Genomic DNA, 20,795 nt, shown 5'->3' on the forward strand with positions numbered 1-20,795 from the left:
TTTTGTCACTCCTTCGTCGCACCTCTCGGCGCACGATTTTATTCCACCCTACCCCTACCCAAAAAAGTCCAAATGAGTCGTTTAACTCCTTTTCTTTATCGAAATAAAGGCTAAAAGGCTCCTCTAGATATCTGTTTATTGCTACTAATTTTTATTATGTTTACTAGTCTTTTTAACTAGTTCACTAGTTCATCGGCATACGCGAAATTTTAGACACAATTACGCATGCTTAAAATAAAGAAAAATCCAGATGCAATATTGGATCATCATCTTGTCCATTCTATGGCCGAGGTTTTCATCCACAGACGTCATATTTAAGTCTTGAAATTCTCATTTATCATGCCTCCTCTTGTTAAAACTCGCTCTCCCAGAACTAATAACTACTAATAAATATTAATGACATTAAACCCGCTTGAGCGTGAAGCCGCTGAACAAGAACACTCCACAAGAAAATTCCAGTTCATTTTGGAGGTTCGAATTTTCTTGCTGTCGTTCGGTTGGTTTTCTTGAGGAAAGAGGACTTAAATTTTATTGCTGTTCAAGGTAAGAGAGTTCTAAAGGAGTTTTATTTCATAATTGTTGATGAAAAAGTATTTTTGATTGATGTTTTTGAGCGGTTAGTTCGTCGACAAGAAGGACGCCGTAAACAGACTCGACTGTCATCCTGAGCACCAAACGAGCTTGTTGTCTGCTCTCTCACTCGATCTGTTTGCTTGTAAATACCTCAATTGAATTTATTCTTCCTAATTTATATAAAACCTTATTCATGCTAACGATCTCGAATATTAAAAACAAAATCGAAATATATTTAAAGCGAAAAGTATTTGTCTTCAAACTTTCTACACATATTCTGCACAAATGTCGTGCATACAATTTTGTTTTGACTAATGTAAACAACCGTAAATGCTATAAAAAATAAGGATTGCTTTTCGAATTTAATAATTGTGTTCCTGGAAGGATTTTTGGTTGATTTTTCTTTGATATGTTTTCATTTATATAGAAAAATATGGCTAATAGTGAGAACAGGGGCTACGGTTGTTGGCCGGGATTTTTCATGACATTTGAAGGCTTTCTCAAGATCCTTGAGTTCGTAAGTATATTCTCATTCCATAATAACGATAATTCTCTTCAACAGAGTCATATTCATCTCCTACATTTGAAGAAACAGTTATCTAAACTACCTTTATAATCACAGATACTTTTGAAATTTGCTTCATCAAGAGTTTCTGTGTTCTGAATATTAAACCATTCCAAATATGTACTAATGCCGCGCCCAATATGAGGCATAAATCCACTCATTTGTCAAACTCTTTCTTAACTTTTAGAATATTTCATTTACCTTGATACTGATGTATTGGACTTTGGTAATTTTTTTGCTGAATTTTCTTTATTTTGGTAAAATTGCATTAGAATATTCAAGACCTTTTATACTCATGCGTCAGTGGAATGCAATTAATCTTGATTAATCAACCATTAACTTATTACGTATAGAAAAATGTCATTTATAAAATTATTCCTAAGATATTCATTATTCAATAAGGATATTTTGAACTTTTGTTAATAGTTTTTATACAATTATAAAGAATTATTGTACCTGTTATCTCAGCATGGGCTCCAAGATTATTTTATTTTAACAAACTCTTTTATATATTACAGGCAGATAATGTTACTAGTGAACGCAAGCTGTATTTTTTAGAGCCTTGAAAGGATAGAAAGGATACTGCTTCACAAGTGAAAAATCTGGCTGTAAAAATTATACACAACTATAGCAATGTTTTTATTGTAAACAAGCAAGCTTGAATGTCACTAACTCAAGCCACTGACATGGGCTGCAGAAACAAAAAGGATAAATATTTTTCCTCATGCTGACATCATCAAAAAACCGGGTCTAAATCGGTTCACAGCCCATGTATTATCTCTTGTAATGGTCATAATACATGGGCAATTGAGTGTGTCATATAATTAATTGCGATAAAAGCACTATTTTGTACTAAATAGCAATGAACAAAAGTAGGTAGTAGTACGAGTGTTGAGGGTCCATGACAGAGAGCTTGCCTCGATTTGTAAATATTTAAAGTTAATTAACATTCTGGGTTCAAGATAAAGGGATGGAACCTATAGTTGTTTAATTAATACTATAATCAAGATACTTAACTGTAATAACAGCTATTATATAAGTCACTGCTGTATTGCTTACAAGCCCCCATAGTAAAATGTATGTAATGTGAATTACATAATGTGATGTATGTAACAGTGTTGTTCTAAAATGCACAATCATGAAACAAACAACAAAACTCTCGGGTACTTAGAGTTTATATTTGCTTAATTCTATTAAAAACTTGGCTATAGATATTTATCTCCTTTTTTTGTAACCAATCTTTTCAACTTTTTCCCTCTAGATTCTCGGTCTCATTGCTTTTGCACTGGTGCTTGGTCATGAGAAAGCAGAGCTGTTCTCCCACTATGGATTCTTCATTGTTGTCAGTGCATTGTGTTGGATTTGTGCTTTGATTCTTCTGTTATTCCATTTGTTTGGCTGTTGTTATGTCTGTTGCCTTGGTAAATGGCAGAAGGAGTACTCTTTGGTAAGTGAAAGTAGTTTTTGATAAGTGATCCAAGATCATCACTGATATTCAGTGCTTGATAGTACACTACTTTGTGATGGGTAAGTGAATAAGAAGGATAAAATTTAAAGACCATGTAAAAGAGTTTTATAACTACATACTGATGTTTTGTCAGACGAAGGGCTAACTTCCAAAATGTCAGAGAGTATAGTAAGTTACAAACTTTTTTATATTCGGAATATCTATGTTTCCTTCTCATTCACTTGTTGTATTCAACACGTGTAGACCCAACAAGTAACCACTACTCATTATCAATTTGTGATCAGTGTAGTACAATGTCTGGGTATTTGGCATCTGTCAATCAAAATTCACTGCTTTCAGAATTTTTTAATGACAGAATTGGTGACACTATAAGTGGACATATAGTATGACATATTTTTTTGGTTGATTGTTATTTAAATTACCAATCAGAAATGTATTGGACAACCAAACAACGACAATGTCTATTAATACTATGTGTCCACCTATTAGCAAAAAGAATGCTTGAACCCAGACAACAGCGGTGAGAGGTGAGCAGTAAACAATTATGCCACCCATTGTGTTATCTAAAATTTAATACTTAACCAAAAATAATTCTGTTTTGCTTTGTCTTGTTTTCTAGTGGATTTTCCTTCTCAGCTATGCTTTGTCATTTTTCTTCTTCTTCCTGTTTGCATCTTGTCTCCTGGCACAATGGACTTATGGGATTGCTCAGTTCATCATTGCTACAGTAAGTATGACATTCTCCAAGGTCCATAATGACTCCCGGAGAGGTTTGCTCCAAACACACTTCCACTCTGCTGACTATTTACAACACACTAGGCACTCAGCTTACATGTTGATTTTTATAAGAACATGCGTAATACATGGCTTACTGCCTCATCTCTCATGTTGATTTTTAAAATCCAGAGAAAATCCCTCATGGGAGAGAAGAACACATTAAACCAACTTGAGTAACATATAAGGTTCAGTCGTAAGTTGAACACACAACACTAGGCATGAACTACTTGGCAGTGAGAGAAAGTCATAGCAGCACATGCCTACCAACCATGCATTACTCATGAAGTTCCAAGGTCATATGAGTCAACATATTTCTTATTTACATGTACTGTAGCTCCTTTGCACCCCCGAAGATCATGACCCTCCTCTTCCTCCTCCCCCCCCCCCCCCACTCCTCCTCCCCCCCCCCCCCCCCCCCCCCCCCCCCCCCCCCCACCCCTCATCCCCAGCACCAAGCTTATCCCCAATCAATATTGTTCCAACCATTGACAATTTTATTAATACTCCCTCATTTTTAATCATAGATCCTTGGATTCGTTTTGACAATCATCTTCTTTATTGAGATCATTATTTACTATCGCCGTGTAAGAAAGATCAGAACAACAGAGGTTGCATATGAGGGTGCCAAAACACGCAACATCTAAATACTAAACTAACGTTTTGCCCATAAAAAATTTTGAACTTAACAAGTAGATAGACAATCATCTCATGTGAGGGAATCCAAAATATAGAATAAATGGACTTTGGAAGTGGATAAGAGCTCCTGGATTCCAGATTCCATAATGCAGGTCTGGATTTGACAAATAAGTTGCCTTCTCTTCTTTTTTGAAACAAACAATGTCATATAACAGATAAAGTATTTGCACCATATATAGATCCAGGTACACCATAGCTGCCAATTTGTCAGTAAAAGCCTAAGGATAGTGCATTCCAAGACCTGACATTTTATGAATTTTAGATAGATGGGGATTCCCTTACATGGAATGAAGATAATGACCCAGTTAAATGCCATGACAATATTCTATAGAGATTCTGGTTTCACTGTATATTCAAGTATAAGTGCTACTAAACTTAACCATTATAGGATTATCTTCCTTACTCTCAGTTGTAGAGAGACTGATGTAAGAATTTTTGTTAACTTTATGTTACCTTAAGTAGTTAGATGGGCTTTAGAGTTAAATAATGCGACTAATCATAAGTATGTTCCCTTCCCCCCCCCCCCCCCCCATCCCACCCTGTAGAAACCAAAACATCCGACTGACCGACTGACAGATGTTCTGAAAACAGGTTTTGCCCCCTCCCCCCTCCCAAAAGGCAAAATCCTGGCTATGCTCCTGTATGTGGCTGTTATCTAATCAGTTATATTAAAATAATTGATTTAACCCTTTGATATTGTTCCAGAATATATTTCCTCCTTACATTAAGAGGCATTGAGTATATATTGATGGTACTTCCTCCTCACCTCTCTCTACACTAAGATATACCAGAAAATGTATTATCTTTATATCTTTCTGTTCAAAATGTTCTTAGGAATATTCTAATCCTCGCTGATTGCTCTAATTTATGGTAATAAATCATGGAGATTTATTCTGGAACTCAATATAGTAGAAAAAAGTTTGTTGAATAGGTAAATGCCCTATAGGTTAAATTGTAAGCATTTGATAATGTCTTTAATATAATAGCTGTTTGTATATAACCTTACTGTTTCTTAAAAAAACTTTCCTTTTTTAGTCCCATTAAAAAAATGCTTAATTTTTTGCATAGCATAGATATTGCTGACTTTAGGATAAAAACTGGCTAAAGATAATGGATACTGTGAAATTGAAGGGAAAGTTTTAGTTTGCTGTGAGAGTATTTGAGCTTTTGTGGTCATGAGAAATAGCCATCATGGAGATTTGACCAGGGCTTGACATAGGAAAATGTCTACCCAGAATTGGAACTTGTCTGGTCAAATCTTCACCTTGCTGGTCATTTTGACCAGTAAAGTTGAGCCAGAAATGAGGTATGATCAAGCTAAAACTAATTTGGCTTGTCATCATGATTAACCAGCCATAATCTTAAGCCCTGTTAACATGTTTTCAAAGTAATGTAATCTAAAGCAATTTTCCATCATTTCCTAAAATTAAGCCATTGTCACATTAGATTATGTTTGATTTCGTTTTATGAAGAAACTCCTAAAAGGCTAATATTAGGAATGTGAAGAACTATGTATTTACATATAAAAAGTGTGCTAGTTTAGCTGAAAAATCTATGAGAAATGATGTTTTCATAAGCTCATGGAAATAATATGGAACGCTGTACTTCATTTTATTAATATTCAAAAGTCAGCAGTGACCAAGTGTAATGTGTAGAACTTAGCTGTTAAAGAATAAAAGTATCATTTTTCTAATTTTTGTCCATTATTTATCTGTGGAAAGTAGAAGAGGTTGAGCATGAGGACTTAAAACTGTCCCTGTTTTGACTGACTCCATTTCCTTATGAGATCCCAATCTTCCTACAATAGGTGTGCTGTAGTGGGATTGTGGTAGAGGTAATCCTCTGGCTCAAAATTGTTTTCGACCCAATGGGATTCAAAAGTCAATTTTGATTTGATTTGTCAAAGTTTTTTGATACAATATTTAGCATTTTTTTCTGCGCATGTGTGAGTGCAAAATGGACGTGGGATCAGCAAGGGTCACCTTTGAGGTCTCGGGTTCAATTTCAGGACTTGACATCACATATGTGAGAAGAGTTTATTAGCTCTCTCACTATTCATTCAAGGGGTTTTTCTCCAGACAGACCTCTAATTTCCCTCCCTCCACAAAACCTAACAAATTGAACTCCTAGACCTTTCCCGAACTCGCTTGACTAATGAAACAATGAAACAATGGTTTCAAGTCGAAGTTGGACGTAAAGATTCAAGTTAAAATCAAGTCTCAGATTCGAACCATTGTTTTGCGACTCGATCGATCCAAGCGAATTCGAGAAAGGTCTGCAGCCGAACGCTACGTAACTAAATGTTATTAAAGTACGAGAGAAAAGTCCGGCTGCACGCAGGCTAATTCACATGTGAGTTAGCCGTGCCCTTGTTAATTATTTAGATCAGCCTAGAGGTTGTTTCAGGGTCCGATGTGTGGGTTGGCCATGCTCGGCTTAGATAGATCAGAGGTTGTTTCAGGGTTTGATGATGCATATAACGACAAGTGACACACCCTTATAATTACTGGGATGTGTTTCGGCTAGAACACTTTCTTGCGTAATTCGTACACCTAAGGACAGAAGGAGTAATCGCCGTCATGTCCGAAATCCATACGCCTCCTCAGCTCTGTGGATGTCTCGGGGGTATGGCAAAGTGGAATCGCATTTTTTAAATTTCTTTCGGTGGATTTTTTTAAAAATTCATTTTTATAAGATTTAAATCTTCAACAATAAGGCAATCTTTTTAGTAAAAGAAAATTTATTCCTATTCGGTCGGCTTATAGACCTGTATGATATGAGTTCGATCAGACGTACGTTATCAGTCGTACAAGCAATATTGATCCGCGAAAAGCTAGTAGAGCTATTATTTCCTATAGTCCCTGACAAAGTTTGCTGACAAGAACATTTACTGTACTTGGATATATCTCTTTATCATAAGCCCGCAAAGGATAAGTGGATGGTGCCGTGAAGACTTCTGGGTACTATTACGCTATTTCTGCATCTGACAAGGAAAATAAACAGCCACCCCAGTAATCAATATGTTAAGAAAGGATGGGGAAAGATAAGAAAATCTATTGGTGATTCTGATTGAGAACACTGGGATATTTCTGTTTCGTTTATTGACGAAATGTTACAAGCTACGGTTTCAGAACTAATTCTCTTCGCGAGTTATATACGAGTTGGTTCGAAATCTAAAAAATGCGAAGCAAAATAAAGCGTTACTTGTGTAGAAAAATATATATAAAGTTTAAGCGATCTGACTTACCCGGTAGCTTGCTCTGAAACTCGACGAACTGAATTTAAATTAGCGTCACTTACTTATATACAAATGCGACTTAATCCGAGGCAAGCTACTCGTGCGTGCGTGCAGAAAGGAATCTATTATTAAATTCATGCTTTTCGCGCATAACGAAACAATCCCCCCCGGCCTAAATAAAGAATCTTATCTTAACCTTAATTCTTGGAAAAACACTTAATTCTAACTAAACAAGATGCATATTCAATAAATAATTCTTATCTAAAGTTCAAACTAGGTCTTTCTAGTGTCCTTCTTTTCTTCATTATTCAGTTTCTTCTACAGGAATCAGAACTACCAATTTTTGGACTGCTCTCTCTACAGTGGTGTAGTTTCTTCCTTGGTAGGTTTTCCGCGGCTCCCCTTGCTTGGGTACTTTGTACTGTACTTGCACTCGTCGAACTTTTCCATCTTGATCTGATTCAGCCTTGGATACCTTTCCAAGCTTCCAGTTTCCTCTCACCAAGTTTGAGTCTTGTATCATCACTATATCTCCAACCTTGACATCTCGTCTGGCGGTATGCCACTTCTGTCTAACGAGCAGACTTGGGAAGAAATTCTGAGTCCATTTTTTCCAAAATGCATGCACGATACTTTGAACAAATTCGAAGCGGTATCTTGGATTGGCTGTCTCTTTAAATGGTCCACTTGGAATTCTTGAGGTCGATCTTCCTAAAAGAAGGTCATTTGGACACAAGTACTTGCCATCATCTGGTTGTGTTGGGAGTCTTCCGATCGGTCTTTCATTTACCAAATTCGCAGCTTCATAACAAACTGTCTGCAACTCTGAAAATGTCATAATGTTGTTTCCAATGGCAACTGTCAATGCTTTCTTGACCGACTTTATTAGAGCTTCTGATATACCGTTATACCATGGTGCATCAGCTGGAGTAAATTTCCATTGCATTCCTTCGGTGGCTCCAAATTCTGCTAGCTTGTCCCAGTCCCAGGATTGAGTCACGCTCTTTAGTTCTTCATTTGCAGCTACGAGCTGTGTTCCATTATCTGAGATAATTTGCTTGGGATAACCTCTCAGGGCAACAAAACGTCTTAGTACCATCAAGAACTTCTGGGCACTATAATCTGGCGAGACATCCACGTGTACCGCTCTTGACCCGAGACAATTGAAGATTACTCCATAAGCTTTTCCAGTGGATCTTTTCTTTACTTCATCGCGGATGCTAAAGGGTCCAAATAGATCGATGCCAATGGAACTCCAGGCTGGTGCAGGCTTTAACCTTTCTACTGGAAGTTTGCTCATCACTTGCTCCTCAGTCTTCTTTTCCAATTTCTTGCAGGTAACGCAGTGAAACTTTATTGACTTGGCCATCTTGTGAGCACTAATAATCCAAACTCGTGCTCTGACTTTGGCAACAGTAGTCGCGACGCCATAATGTCCTTGATTATGTACGTACGTTACATAAAGACGAGAAAAACGATGATCATAGGGTAGGAGAATGACTTCATTTTGATTGTAGCTCATTTGCATCCATTTATCTACTCGTCCGCCAACTGTTATCATACCATGATCCTTGTTGGTTGTAGGACAAAGGCGTTTTGAGCTCTTGTTGTTCATGTTCTGTTTCAGTTGTACTTGTGCGTTTCTTATCCAAAACAGTTCAGCTTTCTCGATCTCTTCAGAAGATAGAGGTTTTGTGGCATTCTTGAAACTAGGTTTGCTTTTTGGACTTGCGTCCTTTTGATACATAGCCAGTACTCTTGCTGTCACTCTCAGCAATCTGATGTAGGATGAGAATCGCTCGATGTTGATTCTTACTTCTAACGTATCTGATTGGATGTTTTGTGCCATCATAACAGGTTGAACTGTCTCTGGGAGAATTATGCTTGTGGGTTTCTGGGTTATTGGCCATTCACTTACTGGTAACTCCAAGAATTCTGGTCCCTTTTGCCAGGCACTGTCAACATCTAGTTCATCAGGTTTCTTGCCACGTGTTAACCAGTCTGCGATGTTCAGTTCTCCGTCAATCCAATACCAATCAGAGGGATTTGTCTTTTCTTGAATTTCACCTATGCGCGTGCCAGCGAACGTATTGAATCCGTATGATTCTTTCTGGACCATAGCTTGCACAATTTGCGAATCCACAAGATGGTAGAATTTCACAAAGTTGTATCTTGATTCTTTCTCTATGAAGACCTTTAGACGCTTGTTTAGAACTGCTCCACACAATTCAATTCTATCAATTGACATCTTCTTTACTGGGGTCAGGCGATTCTTCGACATGATTAGATTACTCTCAAACGTATTTTCTGGCATTTCCCATCTGGCGTAGGCACATGCACCATAAGCTTCTTGAGATCCATCGCTGAAAATGACTAGGGAAGGATCACCAACAGCATTACTTGGCTTGATACATCTGTTGAACGATATTTTCTCCATACCAAAAAGGTGCTTGAAGATTTGCAACCATTCACTTTGGAACATATCTGGAATAGGATCATCCCAATCAAGTTTTGGATCATTCAGCCATAGCCTTCTCATCTGCATCTTTGCTTTCACAGTAAACGGACCAGCAAGTCCCAGGGGATCATAGATCCCGTTAACTTGTGACAAAATCATTCTCTTTGTCAACGGCTCTGGAACTCTTTCAGGAATCTGCTTGACACTCAAATCGGGTTCTGTTCTTAACTTCTTCTTCTTCGGGGAGAAATTTAGACGCACTTTAAAGTAGAACTGGTCTTTGACGGGACTCCATACCACACCAAGAACTTTCTCTGAACTTGAATTTCTTTCGTCTTGTAAAAGCGGTTTATCGTCACCTTGATTAGATTCACGTGAGAACGTCCAATACTTGACTTGAAATCCTCCTTTCCTCAAGAGAGTCTCTATGTCTGTTGTTAGAGATTTAGCCTCTTCCTTGCTTTTGACGCTGTCAATGATGTCATCCATATAGGTATTGCTTGTGATGGTCTTTGCTGCTTGAGGATACTCTGTTGATGACATCTCTGCGGTTTTTCTCAAGGCTACAGTAGCTATTGTACCAGCGGGTTTGTCTCCAAACGATACTCTCTGAATAACGTAGGTGTCGGGTTCTCTATCCTTCTCCATATTTCTCCACAAGAATCGATGAGTGTTCTGATCTTTGATGCCAATCTTGACTGTGTGGTACATTTTCTTGATGTCTCCAGTAATTGCTGTTTCATTTTCTCTAAATCTGACGAGAACTCCAAGCAAATTATTAAGCAGGTCAGGTCCCTTGGCCCAATACTCATTCAAAACATGACCCATGTAGTTAGCGCTACTGTTAAATACTATTCGTACAGGGGTGGACTTGGAATCTGGACGAAGAACCTCGTGATGCGAAATGTAGTGGACTGGTCCTTTGTAATGTCTCATCTCTTCTGCAGTGAGCTTTCTGGCGACATTTCTGTTTATCATATCATCTATTTGCTCTTGATAGACTTTAGCATGTTCTGGATTCTTGACTAATCTTTTCTCTGTAGACATCAACAATCCCATTGCTGCTTTCCTGTTATCTGGTAATTCAGCTGGATTTCTTATCCAAGGGTAATCTGCGGTCCATGTGTTTTCTTCATTGTTGAATTTCAAGTTTTGTTCAATTAACTTCAGTTCTCGTTCTTCTTTTAGCGTATAGTCCTTCGATCCAGGAGGGCACTTTCCACATTTACAGCCGCCACAACGAGGAGTACACTCGATCCCAAGATTCTCGATCTTGTAGAAATCTTCTAAGTCTACTTTGGGCTTTACCTGACTAACATGATGAACTCCTCCAAGTACGTGTTGGCTACGCGTCTCTTTGACTTCCTTGAGAAGTGGGTGTCTACCTCCAAGACATCGTCCAAATCTGTTTTTCAGTAACATCAAATGTTCCACCATTTGCTCTGGTTCTGGATGAAATGCAGCATACTCGTAACCAATTAGAACATCTACAGATCCTTCCGGCCTTGCTATGTCATCTCTCTTGATATCTTTGAATAAATGTACTGCTCCTTCGACGTCGATGCTATGGATGTCCGATGTGATTCTGTCTATCCCGAATGCATCTATCTTCTACCACACATATTTGCTTGTCTATCAGATGAAGTTTGTACCTTTTAGAGTCGATCGTCTCCGTCTTACCCCCAACTTTGATGATAGTCAATTGCGCGTTCTTGCTTGGCAATCTTTGTTCTTCAGCTTTGGCGTTGGTAATGAAACATAATGATGCTCCACTGTCCCACATGACATTTACGTCTCCTTTAGGTGTTGGAATTTTTTGAAAAAGTAGGAGGCAAGTTTCTTCTGCTAAGCTGTCACAGGACGTGGCACGTTTACCTTTTGGTGTCTCTTCATCTTGTGTTTTGCTGTGTTGGTTACTTACAGGTTCCTCAGTACTGTTCTGACTTTCTTCAGGATTGTGAAGTGTCTTGTGATGTCGTCTGGTACAACCACTTTCTCCACAGTTCTTTTTTCTCTTGCAGTCTCGGAACAAGTGTCCTGGCTTAAGACATGACCAGCATGCTTTTTTCGTCTTTATTAGATCTTTCTTCTCGCTGTACGGCTTAGATAAGTAAATACGACATTCATCTGTCCAGTGATCCGCGTTGTCATGTAACAAGCACTTCTGGGAAATCTTTCCATCAGAATAACGCTGTTGTCTCTCTCCTGGTTGGCGAGTATCTTGTTCTTTAGCTACTACATGATGGGCTGCTGATTTGTATGAAGTGTTGCTTGTACGTAATTCAGCTGCGTCGTATTCTATCGCTCTCTTCTGGCTTAGTATAAACTGCAACAAACTAGGGAACTTGTTAACTCTTTCAACTTTACTGTCATCATCCGTCACCATCTTAGCCCATTCTTTTCTCACACTGGCAGGCAGTTTTTTCTCGATTATACTAACAGAACTAGTAGTTGTCATTTCGACTTCAAGGTCAAGTCTCTTAAGGTCTCTGAAGCCATCTTCCACGACATCAATAAATTCGATCAATCGCTTACTCTCTCCATCTCTTATCGGTCTTACCTTGCGTATGGTATCTATGATAGCATCAGCGATTTTCGATGGGTCACCATATTTCTCGTCTAGGCGTTTCCATATTTGGTGGATGTCATCATCCACGCTTTTAACCACGCCCAAAGGTTCTTTGCCAAGACAGGATCTTAGCGTATATGGAGCGGTTTCTGTTGATAAACTTGTCATAATTTGTTTCTGGAAATCTGCTTTAAATCTCGGATATTCTCTTAATTCTCCTTCGAATCTCGGCATCTTTATTTTTTCCAACCGTAGATTATTCATCTTTGCTGTCTCCTGAATATTTAGTTCTTCTGTCAACTTTGTTTCAACTTCCTCAGCAGCTTGACTGTACATATTCTGTATAGCGACTATCCACGTGATTTCTAGAGTGGCACTTTCTCTGGGTAGCAGGCTGAGATACTCGTTGTTTGCTTTCTTGCAGTCGGCAAAGGCTTCATCTAATTCTTTCTTGGCTACCTTGAGGGCTGCAAGCGACGAATATTTCACAATATTTATAGCTTGTCCAAAGACTGCTTTGGCACTACTCCTTCTCACATACGCTTGATCTAACATTCGTTGAAATTTCTCTTCTTCTCTAAGAACCGCTTGCTTCTTTTCTTCTTGTTCCTTGGCTTCATTATCGGTAGACGTTTTCTTCTTCTCGTATTGATTCTGGCGTTTCATAGCGTCGCTGAACAAATCTTGCAATTCCAGAATCCATGTGTCACCGGCTTCTACCTCTTCATCAGTCAGGAATGTGGTATAAACATCGTGCTTTAACTCAACGGTCTTCCAGGTTTCAACCAATTCGTCGTAATTTCTCTTGACTATTTCTACTCCACAATCTTCGTCGATAGCCTTCTTTACTTCGTTTAATTTTCTGGTAAACTTGCCTTTAGCTGCTCGTCTTTGGTTCTTAACGTCATCGGCCATGTTCCAGTCGTCTTGGTGAGCTCGGATTTCGAATGTTTCGTTTATTGACGAAATGTTACAAGCTACGGTTTCAGAACTAATTCTCTTCGCGAGTTATATACGAGTTGGTTCGAAATCTAAAAAATGCGAAGCAAAATAAAGCGTTACTTGTGTAGAAAAATATATATAAAGTTTAAGCGATCTGACTTACCCGGTAGCTTGCTCTGAAACTCGACGAACTGAATTTAAATTAGCGTCACTTACTTATATACAAATGCGACTTAATCCGAGGCAAGCTACTCGTGCGTGCGTGCAGAAAGGAATCTATTATTAAATTCATGCTTTTCGCGCATAACGAAACAATTTCGATCTTGTTGCGTCATCGGGCACAATATCAAATTCACAAAACTGTTCATTTTATAGCCTAAAGGAGGGCAGAACCCGCAACTATTTTGATAATATGCTGAGAACATCTTAAGGGAGAGGATCGTCTTAGAAGAGTTAAAATCATTCTTTTGTGAAACATTCCATGATCTTTTTGGCAAACGTTGCAAACTTCCCTTCAGCTGTACTACGGCCTCTGTGCATGATACACTAACAGGCAACCGAGTCAACACCTATAGGGCGTCTTGTTATCTAACAACTGCATCTTTACCATTCCTGCACTAGCTTCCTTTCAAGGCGTCCCTTGGGGTCCCTAGTCCTGCACTAGCACTGTCTGTCCTGAGCACAAAACACCACGCCCTCCCCTCCCATGTAACAATTATTACAACCGCTGACCCCAAAGAGCGGTTACTCAGCTAAGCAAACGTGTCAGGAAAAACTACTAAGAACACTTGATCGATTAATTTTCTTATATTTAGGACTAAAATACGGCCTTTATAAACCCACCAGCACCAACACCACCGAGATGGAGGATGCAATGAGACTGTTTAGCCTGTGTGCTTGCATGTTGGTCGGTTCGTACGTTGCTGGGGCTATTCCTTTGGCATTTTCTCTCTCCGAGGTGAGGTTAACCAGACGGATATAGCAAAACATTTATGACATTTTTTATGATTTAAGATATCGTCTTTGGAAAATACGCGACCATTATTCATTAATTTAAACGCTGTTACTTTTGAGCTCTATAAATAGGGGTTATATTATCCTATATTCTGTTTGTTTGAACGAAATTTGCAGTACTTTTTGTCGTGTACAAAATCAAAATAAGTCTCGTCTTTCCAGATAAGCCGGGTCTGTTTTTTATCCACAAATGCATGATATTTATTATTACAGTGTAAGCTTATATGCAAATTTATACCACATTTTTATAACATTAGAGGAAATAACGTATTATTCTTTATATTTTTACGATTTTTTATCGATTTCCTTAATTGCGCGAGTTTCAAACACAAAAATATAATTCATATGATTTTTTTATTTCTCGCTTGCTGAGCATAATTCTTTACATAAAAGCTCATCACTTATGAACACATATATATGCTAATACATAATTATATTTTTACCAATAACGCTTAGATTTACTTAAGGACCTTAAGCTTGTGGCCTTAGGCAACAAGTTATTTAGAATTATAAAATAGAATCAGCAATAAATTGCTGGTTTGCAATCATTCCCAAGAGAATGAAATAACAAAAGACACGGCGGCCATGTTAGATGATATGACAAAAGAGACTAATGACGAATCTTTTGATAAATTCATCTGACATGGCAGCTGTAAACCAACAATTAAAATATTTGGGAATAAAAAAAAAAAACAACACATAAAACAAACTATATTATCCTTCAGATTATTTTTCCTTTCTTTTCATTAGCTGAGATAACTTCAAACGACTGCCTACGAATAATCTGCTCATGCACATTACGGTGAAAAGCCGTTTAAAATGCAGAGACATTATATTGGTTGTCCATAGCAACTTTCTGTGAACATTTTATTTGCTTAGTGAAGTTGAATCTAAAGACAAGATAAGGTTTTCTGTGATGTGAATGGGGGATGAATAAAAAGATTGATGAATGGATGAATGAATGAAAGGATGGATGGATGGATGGACCATGGATTAATGAATGAATAAATAAAGGAATGGAGGATGAATGGTAGAGAGATGGATAAATGGATGGATGAATGAAAAAAGAAATGCAGGGATAGATAGGATTACTTAATAGACTTATGGAATGGATCTGATTGATTAGCAGCAATGTATTCATGGGATAAATAAATTAGTAAATGGTTAAGAGAACTAATGAATAAATAGCAGGGCTTAACATAATGGCTGATCAGTTGCCAGTCATGATCACTTGCCAAATTAGTTTTAGCTCAGCCATACCTTGTTTCTGGCTCAATATGGAGTGAATAATAGATAGAACAATAAAAAATAATGAGAAGTCATATCTTTATTTTGCACTTAATCTTTAGTCATTTATAGAATATAATAATACAACTATCTTTTTTATGCATTCCTATATTTTTTCCTCTAACCTTAATATTTATTTTTTCTCCAGAAAAGACTGCGGATGGTGAGTGTATTAGGTGCTGGGCTGTTAGTTGGTACAGCATTAGCTGTAATCATCCCAGAAGGAGTTCACACGCTATATGGGCAAGAGCATGTACATGGTTAGTTTTAGGCATCTAATAAAATAAAGTTTATATGTATGGTACATGTATATATGAAAGAATCCCAGTTGCCTCATGTGAGCTGAGTTGGTTGGTTCTCTTTCTGACTCCAAGGATTGTTCTGGCTCTCTGGGTTTTCCTCCCTCCACTCAAAATCAACCCTAACTAATTTTCAAACTGGTTAGTGCTGTGCTCCGGGGTCATACATAAACTGTGTAGTGTATGTCGTTGAGCTGCGCCACTGCTGTACTTACAGTGGTGATTAGCTATGACGATTTTTCTTGAATTACTATTAAGTGGTGGACTGTTCAGTGCATCAGGAAGAAAACATTTTTATTTTATATTATAAGATAACTGTTATAAATCTTGCATTCTGATTGGTTGGTGGAGCATGCTTTATGACAGCACGCACGCGCCCTTAGCATTTCATAAAAGAAAAAAAACGTGCTTGCTGTGCTGTGTGGAGTTGTAAAGCACTTGGGGATTGGTATGCTTCTCCTAACACTTCTCTCGTGTTCTACCAATCCCCGTGTGCTTTATAACTGCATACAGCACACGCTCACGTTTTCTATTTCTTCATTCTTATATTGGTTTATTATCTGAAACCTTTTCTTCTTTCTCTTCGTTCAACCTTAACAAATTGTTCTTAATGCATCAGCTTGACTATTCAATATTTCAGGACATGCAGGCCATACTCATAGGCATCTTCATGAAGCTCGATCAGCAAATAAAGAATCCCATGCGAAAGCAACACACAGTGACGTACATCCACTAACAGAACACATCCATAAAGTTGAACCAGATGTTTTTATTGGATTATCCCTTTGTTTTGGATTTATTTTTATGCTTCTTATTGACCACATTAGTGGTGGACACTCACATGGCTCTTCAGGTATGTAGACTGGTCACCACTAGTATGTTAACTTTTCTTAACTTTTCTCTTTTGCTGCTTTGGGCTTCCTGTGATATTCATGTAATATAGGAGGACTTTTACCATAGGAAGCCCAACTCAGCAAATTTTAAATATTTTTTAATAAGATTGTTCTGTAATTTTTTTATGTCGATGTGCGTCAAAGCAGCTAAATTTGGAGAATAAAACAAAAGGATATGCTCCTGAGAATTGGCAACATATTGTTCTATCCTCCAAATTAAGCTGCATACTGACGTGCTACGAGAGGTCTATTGAGTAATGTTGGGGCAATGGTTTACAATGCTGGCTTCTTACTAGTGTACAGAGATTGTGTTTTTGAGCTCAGTTTTGTACTCTATTGTCAGCAGAGTCAAGAAAAGCTTGATTTGCATCATCCCACTCTGTCATTTATAAATAAATATGAATGATAATTTGTGAGTAATCCATCTTTAAAAGGACTGCTGATGCATTGATTTGTAAGAGTTGTAGACTTATGATTTTCGTGTTGTTTTTTTTCCGTAGATGTTGAGGGTAACAATAGACAAAAGCATGGCAAACTGACTACAACAATAGGACTTGTTGTGCACGCAGCAGGTATTTCTAATAGCATTCTGAATTATATTGTTTTCTGGAAAAAAATGCTTCGTCTGACTGATATCCAAAATAGTTTTTTAGTGTAATCATATTTTGTGTTTCACCACAGCTGATGGAATCGCTTTGGGTGCTGCTGCCTCAACATCCAAAGCAGATGTAGAATTGATTATATTTTTAGCCATTATGTTACATAAAGTAAGTAAATTTTCATAATATTTATTAACTTAAAAAATTTCAAACCATTTTCATAGAAGGTAAAACTCAACAATATTATTCAAATTATTTCCCAAATTTGAATGCTTACACAATATTTTTTCTTCCCATCCTCCCTCCAACCCATGCATTCAACACACATCCACATATTTTATCTGCACAGTCATCCTGCCCCTTAATCCCTCTATTCTTCCATTCTTCCATCCATCTTATTTATTGATTCAAAAGCATCAACTTGTTTAACCATTTGTCTATAATTTTGTAGGCTCCTGCAGCTTTTGGATTGACAACATTTTTACTTCTTGAGGTTAGTATGAATTAATAAAATAGTTATTCTTCTTTGATCATCTCTGTTATCAGGTCTCAAGATAAACGCATCAAGGGAAAGTATGATTGGGGAAAGAGAGAGTGAATACTTGCTGCCGTTGTTACTAATCTCTGGCATAATAATGCAGAAATGATTAATAGAAAATAGCCAACCGAAAAAAATAAACTTCGCTTTCTGTATTTTTTTGAGATCTGAGAAATATCTAGATTATAGATCTTCTAACCCTGTCTTTAACGTATCGGTAAACTGTTATTACATCCACTGTATTGTTCACTGTGTTTTCAGGGAATGGAGAGAAATAGAATACGGCGTCACCTGGTTGTATTTGCTGCGGCAGCTCCTATTATGGCATTTGTAACATTCTTTGGTCTTGGCCAGGTATATGTGGGTTGAAATTTGAGTTCAAGTTTGAAAAGCAATGAAATATCTGTATTGGGGAGAAATTGTTTGTCACTTTGAGAGGAATTTATCATTTCTTAAAATTCTTTGACCACCTTTGAGGAACTGTAGTGTCCCATTGTATTATGATGAAACATGTTGCAATTAGTCACATGTCTTCTAGTTTGCAAAACCTTATCTGCTTCAAATGGGGTCAAGAGATGGCAACCATGTGCTGTCACTGAGCCAGTATACTGTTAAAAACTAGTGATTCAGCTGATGAATATTCTCTAGGGGACAGGATATGACGTCAAGTGAAACTGAATTATTCCTATGAGCACCTTACATATTCAACCCTGCACAATAATTTAGCATCTAATAGTATCCTTAAATTTGTCTTTTCAGCATGGAAAAGAGATGTTTACGAGTGTTAATGGAACAGGAATAGCAATGTTATTCTCAGCAGGAACGTTCCTCTACGTAGCAACTGTCCATGTACTGCCTGAAGTTGGTGGCCATATTGATTCTAATGAACAGTCAAAAACAAATCTTAATAACAAAGCAGATCTTATTTTAATGGTAGTGGGAATTTGTGCACCATTATTGTTATCACAGACCCACAGCCACTAGAAAAATAAATTAATTTTAATAATTGCAAGTATACCCGTAGTATAAAATAATGTACATAGTCTGGGCATGGCTTACACTTAATCTGTGAAACAGTAGTAAATATATTTATCACTAAATAGTACAAAAAAGTGCAATGTCTATTAGTTGTGCTTATTGTTTCATGAGTGCTATTTAGTACTAAATAGTGCATACATAGTACTCTTTCACAGAATATAGTGTTTACTCAAAGCCATTTTTAACAATATAAGATTAATTTTATGGTTTCTTATACTTTGGGAGTATCCTAATAGACTACTTTGATGATACGGTGGCGATCTTGAATCATAATGCATTATGGGTTATCCGGGGGGCAAATAGAGCTTTCTTATAGTAATGATGTTGATTGATATAAACAGCTTAGCACACAAAAAAAATGCAAAAAAAGATGAATTAAGGCGGCACATTAATCACCTTTAACCATAAAAGAAAGACAAACACAAACATAAACACATAAATATATTTTCAGTCGTTGTTTTGTTCTGCCCCCTGGCAAGATGGCTGCCGTATTGTCGAAGTAATCCATTAATTTTGGTTTTCTGGAGATATGCTAGTGGATACCCTGTGATGGACTAGTACAGTATGATAATATCCCATCCAGAGGGAGGAATGTTACTCCTAGTTAGGGAATGAAAAGTGGCGTGGTGAAAGTTAACACTGTGCATGCCTGGTAATAATACCAGGGCAAGTGTCCTGTATCTCAAGTATATCCCATATAATCTTAATTGAGAAATGAAGGGCAGTGTAGTAGTCATACACACAACTTTTATGTTTGATTAAATTTCCAAGACTCAGCATAATGTGAGTACATTGAGTTGGTTGTTAGCCATGCTTTGACTTTGATCAGCCAAAAAGTTGTTTTAGGTATGGATAAAATTTAGCTCCTTCTTTGGGCATTGGGCACAGTTTATGCAATATAATGAAAACAAAAAAATACCCCAAGTTATACAATAGAAACGAAGCTCATAAAGAATACACATTAGTCCAAAATTGCATACGGCTGAGTGAAATACATGAAAATGAGGCATCCAGGGCCAATAGAGGAATGATATGAATTTAATTATCCAAAAATATAATACAGTTTAAATGGTATGTTAATCGACTTTATAAAGTGAAAAAAACCCTGTATATAATGATGAATGTGCCAATAAATCCTGAAGGCAAAGCCTGTTAATGAGATGAAGTTGCACTGGGGAGGGATTTAATCACCATTTTCTCATTATTTCCTTGAGTATGATTTTTGTTTCTGGTATCTGGTGTCTTACATTTTGTTTTTTCTCCTCATTTTTTCCTCATGGACTGTTCATAATTAAAGAGGGGAGGGAGGGGAGGGGGTTAAAACAGGGGTCAGTCACAATTTTGAACTTCTTAAAGGGAGTGGGCTGTCTATAAAACAGTACATCGGGGGTCATTTGCATTTCCTGCATGGTGAAAAAAAGATCTCAATTCTTCTTCAAATAAAATACAATTCTCCCCCTCCCCTGTCACTCAATAGACCTAATCCGTCTTGGGAAATGTTCACCCATTTCAAACCACATGTTTGAATAAGAATAAGATATCTTTGTTTCAGTCAGGTATCCATATTTATATGAGTATGATATTATTTAATGGCCCTCAAATATCGGCTGTATCTCCATCCCATGGTCCCTGACACCACTATTATAGCTTTCACGTTTTTCCATAATATTCAGGCAGTGTGTTATTCCCTTTACTAGTGATTCTCGTTTTGGTTATTTCACATCCCTCACTATGATATCTTGTCTCCCGTCATTTGATATCTCTAGAAACTGTAACCTGCGAGCAGAGGTCGTTATTTCTTCCCCTTCGTATCGCTGATACTGTTGCGTTTTACTTTCTCA

The 20,795-nt window shown here is 37.4% G+C and overlaps 3 protein-coding genes across 3 annotated transcripts; 2 read left to right on the plus strand and 1 right to left on the minus strand.

Annotated features, from left to right (window-relative positions):
- The first annotated feature begins 387 nt into the window (after nucleotides 1-387).
- LOC116300171 (uncharacterized) lies at nucleotides 388-5,772 on the plus strand. Its single transcript, XM_089024403.1, has 5 exons — nucleotides 388-543; nucleotides 1,001-1,090; nucleotides 2,400-2,585; nucleotides 3,226-3,333; nucleotides 3,908-5,772. Exons 2-5 carry the CDS (start codon nucleotides 1,007-1,009, stop codon nucleotides 4,025-4,027), a joined length of 498 nt encoding a protein of 165 aa, XP_088880529.1. The 5' UTR covers nucleotides 388-543; nucleotides 1,001-1,006; the 3' UTR covers nucleotides 4,028-5,772.
- Nucleotides 5,773-7,621: 1,849 nt separating this feature from the next.
- Nucleotides 7,622-13,259, minus strand: LOC148905106 (uncharacterized). The gene is made up of 2 exons (XM_089024041.1): nucleotides 11,428-13,259; nucleotides 7,622-11,339 (listed from the first exon to the last, which is right to left on the minus strand). Exons 1-2 carry the CDS (start codon nucleotides 13,257-13,259, stop codon nucleotides 7,622-7,624), a joined length of 5,550 nt encoding a protein of 1,849 aa, XP_088880167.1.
- Nucleotides 13,260-14,049: 790 nt separating this feature from the next.
- LOC116300206 (zinc transporter ZIP9) lies at nucleotides 14,050-20,110 on the plus strand. Its single transcript, XM_031709021.2, has 8 exons — nucleotides 14,050-14,244; nucleotides 15,736-15,847; nucleotides 16,527-16,739; nucleotides 17,280-17,351; nucleotides 17,461-17,546; nucleotides 17,830-17,871; nucleotides 18,178-18,270; nucleotides 18,676-20,110. Exons 1-8 carry the CDS (start codon nucleotides 14,149-14,151, stop codon nucleotides 18,898-18,900), a joined length of 939 nt encoding a protein of 312 aa, XP_031564881.1. The 5' UTR covers nucleotides 14,050-14,148; the 3' UTR covers nucleotides 18,901-20,110.
- The last annotated feature ends 685 nt before the right edge of the window (nucleotides 20,111-20,795 follow it).

Source organism: Actinia tenebrosa, unplaced genomic scaffold (genome assembly GCF_029948245.1).
Source record: "Actinia tenebrosa isolate PJP-AT-01 unplaced genomic scaffold, QUT_ActTen_1.0 PGA_scaffold8__29_contigs__length_14323225, whole genome shotgun sequence".
NCBI classification, from domain to species: Eukaryota; Metazoa; Cnidaria; class Anthozoa; order Actiniaria; family Actiniidae; genus Actinia; species Actinia tenebrosa.

Excerpts from the sequence above, each read along its gene's own strand:
- LOC116300171 (XM_089024403.1), top strand. The coding sequence starts at position 1,007 with ATGGCTAATAGTGAGAACAGGGGCTACGGTTGTTGGCCGGGATTTTTC. Across the intron at positions 2,586-3,225 it reads GGCAGAAGGAGTACTCTTTG|TGGATTTTCCTTCTCAGCTA; the intron begins GTAAGTGAAAGT and ends CTTGTTTTCTAG. Across the intron at positions 3,334-3,907 it reads CTCAGTTCATCATTGCTACA|ATCCTTGGATTCGTTTTGAC; the intron begins GTAAGTATGACA and ends TTTTAATCATAG.
- LOC148905106 (XM_089024041.1), bottom strand. The coding sequence starts at position 13,259 with ATGGCCGATGACGTTAAGAACCAAAGACGAGCAGCTAAAGGCAAGTTT. Across the intron at positions 11,340-11,427 it reads GAGACGATCGACTCTAAAAG|CATCGACGTCGAAGGAGCAG; the intron begins GTACAAACTTCA and ends GGACATCCATAG.
- LOC116300206 (XM_031709021.2), top strand. The coding sequence starts at position 14,149 with ATGGAGGATGCAATGAGACTGTTTAGCCTGTGTGCTTGCATGTTGGTC. Across the intron at positions 14,245-15,735 it reads TGGCATTTTCTCTCTCCGAG|AAAAGACTGCGGATGGTGAG; the intron begins GTGAGGTTAACC and ends TTTTTTCTCCAG. Across the intron at positions 15,848-16,526 it reads TGGGCAAGAGCATGTACATG|GACATGCAGGCCATACTCAT; the intron begins GTTAGTTTTAGG and ends TCAATATTTCAG.